The 13,967-nt window shown below is 48.2% G+C and overlaps 1 protein-coding gene across 1 annotated transcript in view; it reads left to right on the plus strand.

Annotated features, from left to right (window-relative positions):
* The window catches only part of ADAMTS18 (ADAM metallopeptidase with thrombospondin type 1 motif 18), a 206,695-nt gene that overhangs the window by 134,507 nt on the left and 58,221 nt on the right, over positions 1–13,967 (plus strand). The window contains exons 10-13 of the mRNA XM_073659152.1: positions 220–373; positions 2,410–2,505; positions 2,643–2,791; positions 2,892–3,064. Coding sequence (XP_073515253.1) covers positions 220–373; positions 2,410–2,505; positions 2,643–2,791; positions 2,892–3,064 — 572 coding nt within the window. The remainder of the gene's footprint in view (positions 1–219; positions 374–2,409; positions 2,506–2,642; positions 2,792–2,891; positions 3,065–13,967) is intronic.

A 13,967-nucleotide genomic window follows, 5' to 3' on the forward strand; every position in this document is an offset into this window, starting at 1 on the left:
GCAGTAACAGTAAATAAATTCAGATTCATTTGGATGTTAGAAGAACAGTAAATTGAGTTAAAGTCTTAGTGATGTAGAATTTTACATTGCAATCCCATCTGCTTTGGTTAAAATTGGATCAATTTCACTAAATTGTCATTTGATAAAGCATGACTCAACCGAATGTAAACCAGTTACCCATGTCTATGAGGAAATCATTCACACTGAATTCCATCACAGCACAGCTCAATCCTCCTGTCTTGTTGATGAGCCAAAGCAATTAGGACATTTCCAGTATCCTGAGAAGCTGCCCGGACAGATCTATGATGCTGACACTCAATGTAAATGGCAATTTGGACCAAAAGCAAAGCAATGTAGCCTGAGTTTTGTAAAGGTATGTCAACTCTTATCATGTCTTTCCTATAGCCAAGGCTATTCTGCATTACTAATAGGATTTTCAGATAACTCCATAAACCCTTTGGTAATTCGGAAAAGAACAAAATTTGGCCTTCTGCTGCATTGCATTACTCTCCAAATGATTTGAGAAGGGGCTAAAAACTATATATTATATGTGTCATCAATTATATTTTTGGTTTTCTACTTCTTCTTCCATCTTAGGAGCCAACCACATTTTACCTCTTCCACTGAATGTTCCATTTGAATTCCCAAAAAAAGGCTTCGGACGGGAGGCCCTGTTGGTGCCATTACATTTTTTTCTGTGCCCATCCTTTAAAAAGGGTACAAGAATGTTTTCTTCTGGTTAGAGTTGGTGCGGGTCCATTTGATTTGGTCTAGTGGCCACGACAGTGATCTCCGGCTGCTGGAAAATAGCCGAGAGAAATGCCTCTTACCAAAGGAATCCACGTCTCTTATTTTGATTAGGTGGCTTTGCGTGACGGAATTTTTTTGGCGTGACGCACACATGACATCGCGCTAGGCCGGCTTATCAAAAGAAGAGCTGCGGATGCCATCGGGTAAGAGACGATTTTCACGACTTCCACCCTACAGCCACAGATTACTCTTGTGGTCGATGGAGTGACAAGTTGAAAATTGATTTCCACCAACTCTACTTCTGGCACTTTAGTCTGTTATTCTTTCCGGTTTAGTACAGGGACTGCAAAAAAATACAAGTAATACCGATGTAGCAGCTTCCAACTTTGATGGCTGCAGTGCTCAATGGAGATAGCTTAGCACTATTATGCACTTTGTACAGCTGATACAAAGTGAATGAGTTGGCTGCTGCATCATCTGTAAGGTCTCCCAAATGCATTTTATTATTCCGAATTAAAGGGGTTATCTGGCCTCAGGCTTCTCCGGTGCCAGCGCTGGGAGCGGGTGGTCATGCGATTTGCATACTTTGGCCACATTGCGACTAGACTGTGTCTGGCCTCACTTAAAGAAGTTGTCCACTACTTTGACATTGATGGATAGGTCATAAATGTATGATCGCCCGGGGTACCGCACATGGCACCCTCACCGATCAGCTGTTATCGGCGGCAGCGGCCACCCACCGGAAGTCCTTACCTGCGGTGCTTGGCCGTCAAGTTGTAGTGGCCGCTGCTTGTAGCTGCACATCCGCCTCCCATTCAATTAAATAGGAGGTGGATGTGCAGTTACAAGCGGCGGCCACTACAGATGGACAGCCAAGCACCGCGGGTAAGGACTTCCGGCCGGTGGCTGCTGCGAAGAGGGAATCATTGTCAAAGTAGTGGACAACCCCTTTAATGCACTTGCATTGAGTGAAGCTGCTCTCATCTAGTCGGCATGTGACCGCATGTATGCAAATCACATAACTGTGATCAAGCACCCACCGACCTTGCCGCCGGCACTGGAGAATCCTCACAGTACGCAGTGCATTCGCTGTGAGGATTCACAAGTCTGCAGTCACATAGAGTGACTGCAGACTTGTAGCCTAACCCCTTTAAGTGTATCAACACTATGTTGGTCAGTAGTGAGCCCATGAGCTTTAAAAAGCTTGTTCAAGGTTCTAAAAAATTAGATAAGCAGAAAAGTTGCCAAAATAGAAAAGTAACCAATAACCACTTATCCAATTCCTCACTGATTCGGTTCTAACATACCGATGGTCCCCTCCAGTCTTTTTTTGTTACTTCCGTGTAGCAATGCCGAACATGCATAAGACCTCGGTAGCCAATCACTGCGGTGATGCTGTCATGTACGTCATGACATCACTGAGGCAAGTGATTGGCTGTAGAAGTTATGTAGATGTAAGTGACATCATCAAAGCAAGGAAGTAAACACAGACCAGTTTGGACTCCGAGAGCGCTAGTTAGGTCAACCAGAGCGTTGGCACTGGAGCTGAGAGTAATTGACCTTAACTTGCAAGATATAGTGGTTGCATAGATACTCACCTACTCTTATGATACCTTGAAGAATGGAAAGGCATATCACATATATTACTTTTTGCTTTAGGATATTTGCAAGTCTCTGTGGTGTCACAAATCTGGACACAGGTGTGAGACAAAGTTCATGCCAGCAGCAGAGGGTACAGTCTGCGGTCTAAATATGGTAAGATGTTTCATTATGGTAGAAAGTGGCTTGCAAATTCTACTGTTCTGTAATATTATCCATAATGCTACTAAATGTTTTTACTCTTCGTGGGAAATAATAAAATAATTCTTTACACTTGACTTGACTCAACTTAGTGGTGTCGAAGGGGACAGTGCGTGAGATTTGGAGACAATGGACCAAGACCAGTTAACGGAGGATGGTCAGATTGGTCAGACTGGTCGCAGTGTTCCAGAGACTGTGGTGCCGGAGTGAAGTATCAGGAGAGGTTCTGCAGTAATCCAGTGTAAGACACCAAATTTCTCTTGATCCGGTTGAATTGTGAAGCTAAACACACCAATCACTTTTAAAAAAGTCTAATAACACAATGTTTTTTATTATTATAGGCCTCAGCATGGAGGGAAATACTGCCAGGGCTCCAGCCGTATTTATCAGATTTGTAACACACAGGCTTGTCCCCTGAACACTCCAGACTTCCGCGCTCAGCAGTGTGCTGAATACAACAGCAAGCCATTCCGAGGGTGGTTCTACAAGTGGAAGCCCTACACAAAAGTGGAAGGTGAGGGGTGTAGAAGGAAAAAGTTTACTTGGTGTTATTATTAAATTGACAAGAAAACATGATGGTAAATTTGAGTCTACATAGTAAATTTCTCATTAAAGTCCTTAAAACATGCTTCTCCTTTTCCACAAAAATGTAGGGAAGTATAGTCCTGCTGTCCTCATCCCTCAGAACAAGTTAAAACTGATTTTGGTGCACATACCATTCTAAACTGTCCCAATTCTCATGCTATGTAGGTTGCCATCAACTATTAGGTGGTATGTGGTTTGTCTTTGCTAGTATTCTACCAGTACTATATGAACTGGACCATCCTTTCCTTCACACCCAAGCATGCCTTGCTCCTGGCATTTTCTAATGGTTTGCCTACGCCAAACTGAAAGCCCACATCTCTACTATACTTGTATGAAGTTTGACAAACAGGAAAGCAAAAGCAGAAAGTCAAAGAACCTCCCCCATACTCTATAAGAACACAAGAATACACCCTCACTTACTGTAGAGAGACAAAAACATGCCCCCTCTTCCTCTAGTGAGATAAAAACCTGACCCCCTTCCTGTAGAGAGACAAAGACCCATTCCCCTACTTCCTGAAGAGAGACAAAGACCTGATCCCCTCCCTGTAGAGAGACAAAGACCCATTCCCCTACTTCCTGTAGAGAGACAAAGACCTGACCCCCTCCCTGTAGAGAGACAAATACCCATTCCCCTACTTCCTGTAGAGAGACAAAGACCCGACCCCCTTCCTGTAGAGAGACAAAGACCCATTCTCCTACTTCCTGTAGAGAGACAAAGACCTGACCCCCTCCCTGTAGAGAGACAAAGACCCATTCCCCTACTTCCTGTAGAGAGACAAAGACCTGACCCCCTTCCTGTAGAGAGACAAAGACCCATTCCCCTACTTCCTGTAGAGAGACAAAGACCTGACCCCCTCCCTGTAGAGAGACAAAGACCCATTCCCCTACTTCCTGTAGAGAGACAAAGACCTGACCCCCTCCCTGTAGAGAGACAAAGACCCATTCCCCTACTTCCTGTAGAGAGACAAAGACCTGATCCCCTTCCTGTAGAGAGACAAAGACCCATTCCCCTACTTCCTGTAGAGAGACAAAGACCTGACCCCCTTCCTGTAGAGAGACAAAGACCCATTCCCCTACTTCCTGTAGCGAGACAAAGACCTGACCCCTTCCCTGTAGAGAGACAAAGACCCATTCCCCTACTTCCTGTAGAGAGACAAAGACCTGACCCCCTCCCTGTAGAGAGACAAAGACCCATTCCCCTACTTCCTGTAGCGAGACAAAGACCTGATTCCCTCCCTGTAGAGAGACAAAGACCCATTCCCCTAGTTCCTGTAGAGAGACAAAGACCTGACCCCTCCCTGTAGAGAGACAAAGACCCATTCCCCTACTTCCTGTAGAGAGACAAAGACCTGACCCCCTCCCTGTAGAGAGACACAGACCCATTCCCCTACTTCCTGTAGCGAGACAAAGACCTGACCCCCTCCCTGTAGAGAGACAAAGACCCATTCCCCTACTTCCTGTAGAGAGACAAAGACCTGATCCCCTTCCTGTAGAGAGACAAAGACCCATTCCCCTACTTCCTGTAGCGAGACAAAGACCTGACCCCCTTCCTGTAAAGAGACAAAGACCCATTCCCCTACTTCCTGTAGAGAGACAAAGACCTGACCCCCTCCCTGTAGAGAGACACAGACCCATTCCCCTACTTCCTATAGAGAGACAAAGACCTGACCTCCTTCCCTGTAGAGAGACAAAGACTTATTCCCCTTCTTTCTGTAGAGAGAAAAATACCTGACCCCCCCTCTTCCTATAGACAAAGACCTGCCCATTTCCTGTAGAGAGTGTAGGGATTTGTACTCAGCCGTGTTAGAGGTAGGTACAGGTTCACACAGTGTTTCAGTCCACAGTTTCAAACAAACAAAACAAAACTCAAATTAACCAGTCCATACAGCACGGCCTCAGCCATTTAAATGAAGTTTTTTGCTCTGCCTTCAGCAACGTCTGAGCAGCACCTGCAAGCCTGCTCACCTTGCACAACACACAAACAGACTGAGACAGGCGCAGCTGTCTTAAATCAAGCCTTCTAAGACCTGGACTGGAGGTAAGTGAGCAGCTGATCCCCCCCAGATCTTTCAGCTGCTCGTAAAACCCGGCCCTTTAATCCGAGCCCATTAACTACCTATCAGCACTATGTGTGCTGTAGCCTGCTTCTCCGGAAGATTGGCACCTCGGGGACACATACCTCTCATCCACAACCTGTCCAGCTGCAACCTTACAAGAGACAAAGACCCACCGCCTCTTCCTATAGACAGAAAAGACCCTCCCCCTATTTCAATAGAGAGACAAAGACCCCACTCTTCCTATAGAGACAAAGACCCCCCTCTTCCTGTAGGGAGACAAAAACCCATCCCCCTACCCGTAGAGAGCGAAAGACTCTCCCCCTCTTCCTATAGACAGACAAAGACCCTCCCCATATTCCTATAGAGATGCAAAGTCTCTCCCCCTCTTCCTATAGACAAAGACCCTCCCCCTATTCCTATAGAGATACAAAGACCTGACAAAGACTCGTTCCCCTCTTCCTGTACAAATACAAAGACCCATCCCCTTCCCGTAGAGAGACAAAGACCCTCCCCCTCTTCCTATAGACAGACATAGACCTTCCCCCTCTTGCTATACACAGACAAAGACCCACCCCCTCTTCTTATAGACAGACAAAGACCCTCCCCCTATTCCTATAGAGAGACAAAGACCCCACTCTTCCTATAGAGAAACAAAGACCCTCCCCCTCTTCCTGTACAGAGACAAAGACCCTCCCCCTCTTCCTATAAACAGACAAAGACCCTCCCCCTCTTCCTATAGACAGACAAAGACGCTCCCCTTCTTCCTATAGGCAAAGACCCTCCCCCTCTTCCTATAGACAGACAAAGACCCTCCCCCATTCCTATAGAGAGACAAAGACCCTCCCCCTCTTCCTATAGACAGACAAAGACCCTCCCCCTCTTCCTATACACAGACAAAGACCCACCCCCTCTTCCTATAGACAGACAAAGACCCTCCCACTATTCCTAAATAGAGACAAAGACCCCACTCTTCCTATAGACAGACAAAGACCCTCCCCCTCTTCCTATACACAGACAAAGACCCTCCCCATCTTCCTATAGAGAGACAAAGACCCTCCCCCTCTTCCTGTACAGAGACAAAGACCCTCCCCCTTTTCCTATAGACAGACAAAGACCCCCCCTCTTTCTATAGACATACAAAGACCCTCCCCCTATTCCTATAGAGATACAAAGTCTCTCCCCCTCTTCCTATAGAGATACAAAGACCTGACAAAGACCCGTTCCCCTCTTGCTCTACAAATACAAAGACCCATACCCTTCCCGTAGAGAGACAAAGAACTTCCCCTTCTTCCTATAGACAGACAAAGACCCTCCCCCTGTTCCTATAGACAAACACCCTCCCCTATTCCTGTAGAGAGACAAAGACCCCACTCTTCCTATAGAGAGACAAAGACCCTCCACCTCTTCCTATAGACAGACTAAGACCCTCCCCCTCTTGCTATACACAAAGACGCACCCCATCTTCCTATAGACAGACAAAGACCCTCCCCCTATTCCTATAGAGAGACAAAGACCCCACTCTTCCTATAGAGAGACAAAGACCCTCCCCCTCTTCCTATAGACAGACAAAGACCCTCCCCCTCTTCCTATAGACAGACAAAGACCCTCCCCCTCTTCCTATACACAAAGACCCACCCCCTCCTCCTATAGACAAAGACCCTCCCCCTCTTCCTATACACAAAGACCCACCCCCTCCTCCTATAGATAGACAAAGACTCTCCCCCTCTTCCTATAGAGAGACAAAGACCCCACTCTTCCTATAGAGAGACAAAGACCCCCCCTCTTCCTGTACAGAGACAAAGACCCTCCCCATCTTCCTATAGAGAGACAAAGACCCTCCCCCTCTTCCTGTACAGAGACAAAGACCCTCCCCCTTTTCCTATAGACAGACAAAGACCCCCCCTCTTTCTATAGACATACAAAGACCCTCCCCCTATTCCTATAGAGATACAAAGTCTCTCCCCCTCTTCCTATAGAGATACAAAGACCTGACAAAGACCCGTTCCCCTCTTGCTCTACAAATACAAAGACCCATACCCTTCCCGTAGAGAGACAAAGAACTTCCCCTTCTTCCTATAGACAGACAAAGACCCTCCCCCTGTTCCTATAGACAAACACCCTCCCCTATTCCTGTAGAGAGACAAAGACCCCACTCTTCCTATAGAGAGACAAAGACCCTCCACCTCTTCCTATAGACAGACTAAGACCCTCCCCCTCTTCCTATACACAAAGACGCACCCCATCTTCCTATAGACAGACAAAGACCCTCCCCCTATTCCTATAGAGAGACAAAGACCCCACTCTTCCTATAGAGAGACAAAGACCCTCCCCCTCTTCCTATAGACAGACAAAGACCCTCCCCCTCTTCCTATACACAAAGACCCTCCCCCTGTTCCTATAAACAGACAAAGACCCTCCCCCTCTTCCTATATACAGACAAAAACCCACCCCCTCTTCTTATAGACAGACAAAGACCCTTCCCCTCTTCCTATAGACAGAGAGACAAAGACCTGACCCCCTTCCTGTAGAGAGACAAAGACCCATTCCCCTACTTCCTGTAGAGAGACAAAGACCTGACCCCCTCCCTGTAGAGAGACAAAGACCCATTCCCCTACTTCCTGTAGAGAGACAAAGACCTGACCCCCTCCCTGTAGAGAGACAAAGACCCATTCCCCTACTTCCTGTAGAGAGACAAAGACCTGACCCCCTTCCTGTAGAGAGACAAAGACCCATTCCCCTACTTCCTGTAGCGAGACAAAGACCTGACCCCCTCCCTGTAGAGAGACAAAGACCCATTCCCCTACTTCCTGTAGAGAGACAAAGACCTGACCCCTCCCTGTAGAGAGACAAAGACCCATTCCCCTACTTCCTGTAGAGAGACAAAGACCTGACCCCCTCCCTGTAGAGAGACACAGACCCATTCCCCTACTTCCTGTAGCGAGACAAAGACCCTCCCCCTGTTCCTATACACAAAGACCCACCCCCTCTTCCTACAGACAGACAAAGACCCTCCCCTATTCCTATAGAGAGACAAAGACCCCACTCTTTCTATAGAGAGACAAAGACCCTCCCCCTCTTCTATAAACAAAGACCCTCCCCTACTTCCTATAGACAAAGACCCTCCCCCTCTTCCTATAGACAGACAAAGACCCTCCCCCTCTTCCTATAGACAGACAAAGACCCTCCCCCTATTCCTATAGAGAGAAAAAGACCCTCCCCCTTTTCCTATAGACAGACAAAGACCCTCCCCCTCTTCCTGTAGAGAGACAAAGACCTGACCCCCTCCCTGTAGAGAGACAAAGACCCATTCCAATACTTCCTGTAGAGAGACAAAGACCTGACCCCCTTTCTGTAGAGAGACAAAGACCCATTCCCCTACTTCCTGTAGCGAGACAAAGACCTGATCCCCTCACTGTAGAGAGACAAAGACCCATTCCCCTACTTCCTGTAGAGAGACAAAGACCTGACCCCCTCCATGTAGAGAGACACAGACCCATTCCCCTACTTCCTGTAGCGAGACAAAGACCCTCCCCCTGTTCCTATACACAAGGACCCACCCCCTCTTCCTACAGACAGACAAAGACCCTCCCCTATTCCTATAGAGAGACAAAGACCCCCCTCTTCCTGTACAGAGACAAAGACCCTCCCCCTCTTCCTATAGACAGACAAAGACCCTCCCCCTCTTTCTATAGACAGACAAAGACCCTCCCCCTATTTCTATAGAGATACAAAGTCTCTCCCCCTCTTCCTATAGAGATATAAAGACCTGACAAAGACTTCCCGTAGAGAGACAAAGAACCTCCCCCTATTCCTATATAGAGACAAAGACCCCACTCTTGCTATAGAGAGACAAAGACCCTCCCCCTCTTCCTATAGACAGACAAAGACACACCCCCTCTTCTTATAGACAGACAAAGACCCTTCCCCTCTTCCTATAGACAGAGAGACAAAGACCTGACCCCCTTCCTGTAGAGAGACAAAGACCCATTCCCCTACTTCCTGTAGAGAGACAAAGACCTGACCCCCTCCCTGTAGAGAGACAAAGACCCATTCCCCTACTTCCTGTAGAGAGACAAAGACCTGACCCCCTCCCTGTAGAGAGACAAAGACCCATTCCCCTACTTCCTGTAGAGAGACAAAGACCTGACCCCTCCCTGTAGAGAGAAAAAGACCCATTCCCCTACTTCCTGTAGAGAGACACAGACCCATTCCCCTACTTCCTGTAGCGAGACAAAGACCCTCCCCCTGTTCCTATACACAAAGACCCACCCCCTCTTCCTACAGACAGACAAAGACCCTCCCCTATTCCTATAGAGAGACAAAGACCCCACTCTTCCTATAGAGAGACAAAGACCCTCCCCCTCTTCTATAAACAAAAACCCTCCCCCTCTTCCTATAGACAGACAAAGACCCTCCCCCTCTTCCTATACACAGACAAAGACCCTCCCCATCTTCCTATAGAGAGACAAAGACCCTCCCCCTCTTCCTATAGACAGACATAGACCCTCCCCCTCTTCCTATACACAAAGACCCACCCCCTCTTCCTATGGACAAAGACCCTCCCCTATTCCTGTAGAGAGACAAAGACCCCACTCTTCCTGTAGAGAGACAAAGACCCTCCCCCTCTTCCTATAGACAGACAAAGACCCTCCCCCTATTCCTATAGACAGACATAGACCCTCCCCCTCTTCCTATACACAAAGACCCACCCCCTCTTCCTATAGACAGACAAAGACCCTCCCCCTATTCCTATAGAGAAACAAAGACCCCACTCTTCCTATAGAGAGACAAAGACCCTCCCCCTCTTCCTATAGACAGACAAAGACCCTCCCCCTCATCCTATAGACAGACAAAGACCCTCCCCCTCTTCCTATACACAAAGACCCACCCCCCTTCCTATAGACAGACAAAGACCCTCCCCCTATTCCTATAGAGAGACAAAGACCCTCCCTCTTTTCGTGTACAGAGACAAAGACCCATCACCCCTTCTCATAGAGGGACAAAGAACCACTTCTTCCTGTTGAGAAACAAAGACCCTCCCCCTCTTCCTGTCCAGAGACAAGACCCATCCCCCCTTCCAGTAGAGAGACAAAGACCGTCCCCTTCTTCCTGTACAGAGACAAAGACCCCCCAACTCTTCCTATAGACAGACATAGACCCTCCCCCTCTTCCTATACACAGACCCACCCTCTCTTCTTATAGATAGACAAAGACCCTCCCCCTATTCCTATATAGAGACAAAGACCCCCCTCTTCCTGTACAGATACAAAGATCCTCCCCCTCTTCCTAAAGACAGACAAAGACCCTCCCCCTCTTCCTATAGACAGACACAGACCCTCCCCCATCTACCTATAGACAGACAAGGACTTTCCCCCTATTCCTAAAGAGAGACAAAGACCCTCCCTCTTTTCCTGTAGAGAGACCAAGACCCGTCGCCCCTTCCCGTTGAGGGACAAAGAACCACTCCTTCCTGTTGAGAAACAAAGACCCTCCCCCTCTTCCTGTACAGAGACAAAGACCCTCCCCCTCTTCCTATAGACAGACAAAGACCCTCCCCCTCTTCCTATAGACAAAGACCCTCCCCCTCTTCCTGTACAGAGACAAAGACCCTCCCCCATCTTCCTATAGACAGACAAAGACCCTCCCCCTCTTCGTATACAGAGACAAAGACCCACCTCCTCTTCCTCTAGACAGACAAAGACCCTCCCCCATGCCTATATAGAGACAAAGACCCTCCCCCTCTTCCTGTACAGAGACAAAGACCCCCCCCTCTTCCTATAGACAGACAATGACCCTTCCCCTCTTCCTATACACAAAGACCCACCCCCTCTTCCTGTAGACAGACAAAGACCCTCCCAGATGCCTATATAGAGACAAAGACCCCACTCTTCCTATAGACAGACAAAGACCCTCCTCCTCTTCCTGTACAGAGACAAAGACCCTCCCCCTCTTCCTATAGACAGACAAAGACCATTCCCCTCTTCCTATACACAGACAAAGACCCACCCCCTTTTCCTATAGACAGACAAAGACCCTCCCCTTATTCCTATAGAGAGACAAAGACCCCACTCTTTCTATAGAGAGACAAAGACCCTCCCCCTCTTCCTATAAACAGACAAAGACCCTCCCCCTCTTCCTATAGACAGACATAGACCCTCCCCTCTTCCTATACACAAAGACCCACCCCCTCTTCCTATAGACAGACAAAGACCCTCCCCCTCTTCCTATAGACAGACACAGACCCTCCCCCATCTTCCTATAGACAGACAAGGACCGTCCCCCTATTCCTAAAGAGAGACAAAGACCCTCCCTCTTTTCCTGTAGAGAGACCAAGACCCGTCGCCCCTTCCCGTTGAGGGACAAAGAACCACTCCTTCCTGTTGAGAAACAAAGACCCTCCCCCTCTTCCTGTACAGAGACAAAGACCCTCCCCCTCTTCCTATAGACAGACAAAGACCCTCCCCCTCTTCCTATAGACAAAGACCCTCCCCCTCTTCCTGTACAGAGACAAAGACCCTCCCCCATCTTCCTATAGACAGACAAAGACCCTCCCCCTCTTCGTATACAGAGACAAAGACCCACCCCCTCTTCCTCTAGACAGACAAAGACCCTCCCCCATGCCTATATAGAGACAAAGACCCTCCCCCTCTTCCTGTACAGAGACAAAGACCCCCCCCTCTTCCTATAGACAGACAAAGACCCTTCCCCTCTTCCTATACACAGACAAAGACCCACCCCCTCTTCCTATACACAGACAAAGACCCTCCCAGATGCCTATATAGAGACAAAGACCCCACTCTTCCTATAGACAGACAAAGACCCTCCTCCTCTTCCTGTACAGAGACAAAGACCCTCCCCCTCTTCCTATAGACAGACAAAGACCATTCCCCTCTTCCTATACACAGACAAAGACCCACCCCCTTTTCCTATAGACAGACAAAGACCCTCCCCTTATTCCTATAGAGAGACAAAGACCCCACTCTTTCTATAGAGAGACAAAGACCCTCCCCCTCTTCCTGTACAGAGATAAAGACCCTCCCCCTCTTCCTATAAACAGACAAAGACCCTCCCCCTCTTCCTATAGACAGACATAGACCCTCCCCTCTTCCTATACACAAAGACCCTCCCCCTCTTCCTATAGACAGACAAAGACCCTCCCCCTCTTCCTATAGACAGACAAAGACCCTCCCCCTCTTCCTGTACAGAGACAAAGGCCCTCCCCCTCTTCCTATAGATAGACAAAGACCCTCCCCCTCTTCCTATACACAGACAAAGACCCTCCCCCTCTTCCTATAAACAGACAAAGACCCTCCCTCTATGCCTATATAGAGACAGATACCCCACTCTTCCTATAGACAGACAAAGACCCTCCCCCTCTTCCTATACACAGACAAAGACCCACCCCCTCTTCCTATAAACAGACAAAGACCCTCCACCTATGCCTATATAGAGACAAAGACCCCACTCTTCCTATAGACAGACAAAGACCCTCCCCCTCTTCATGTACAGAGACAAAGACCCTCCCCCTCTTCCTATAGATAGACAAAGACCCTCCCCCTCTTCCTATACACAGACAAAGACCCGCCCCCTTTTCCTATAGACAGACAAAGACCCTCCCCCTATTCCAATAGAGAGACAAAGACCCTCCCACTCTTTCTATAGAGAGACAAAGACCCTCCCCCTCTTCCTATAGACAGACATAGACCCTCCCCCTCTTCCTATACACAAAGACCCACCCCCTCTTCCTATAGACAAAGACCCTCCCCTATTCCTGTAGAGAGACAAAGACCCCACTCTTCCTATAGAGAGACAAAGACCCTCCCCCTCTTCCTATAGACAGACAAAGACCCTCCCCCTCTTCCTATACACAAAGACCCACCCCCTCTTCCTATAGACAGACAAAGACTCTCCCCCTGTTCCTATAGAGAAACAAAGACCCCACTCTTCCTATAGAGAGACAAAGACCCTCCCACTCTTCCTATAGACAGACAAAGACCCTCCCCTCTTCCTAAAGACAAAGACCCTTCCCTTCTTCCTATACACAAAGACCCACCCCCCCTTTCCTATAGATAGACAAAGACCCTCCCCCTCTTCCTATAGAGAGACAAAGACCCTCCCCCTCTTCCTGTACAGAGACAAAGACTCTCCCCCTGTTCCTATAAACAGACAAAGACCCTCCCCCTCTTCCTATACACAGACAAAGACCCTCCCCCTCTTCTTATAGACAGACAAAGACCCTTCCCCTCTTCCTACAGACAGACACAGACCCTCCCCCTCTTCCTATAGACAGACAAAGACCCTCCCCCTATTCCTATAGACAGACAAAGACCCTCCCCCTCTTAATGTACAGAGACAAAGACCCTCCCCCTCTTCCTATAGACAGACAAAGACCCTCCCCCTCTTCCTATACACAGACAAAGACCCACCCCCTCTTCCTATAGACAGACAAAGACCCTCCCCCATGCTTATATAGAGACAAAGACCCCACTCTTCCTATAGACAGACAAAGACCCTCCCCCTCTTCCTGTACAGAGACAAAGACCCACCCCCTCTTCCTGTAGACAGACAAAGACCCTCCCTCATGCCTATATAGAGACAAAGACCCCACTCTTCCTATAGACAGACAAAGACCCTCCCCCTCTTCCTGTACAGAGACAAAGACCCTCCCCCTCTTCCTATAGACAGACAAAGACCCTTCCCCTCTTCCTGTACACAGATAAATGTGAAAAGAAAAGAAAGGGCGCATGTGTAGACTCACAGGGCTATTTGCTGAAT

The sequence above is a fragment of the Phyllobates terribilis genome, unplaced genomic scaffold (assembly GCF_046119375.1).
Source record: "Phyllobates terribilis strain yellow unplaced genomic scaffold, ASM4611937v1 Scaffold_13__5_contigs__length_258822181, whole genome shotgun sequence".
NCBI lineage: Eukaryota > Metazoa > Chordata > Amphibia > Anura > Dendrobatidae > Phyllobates > Phyllobates terribilis.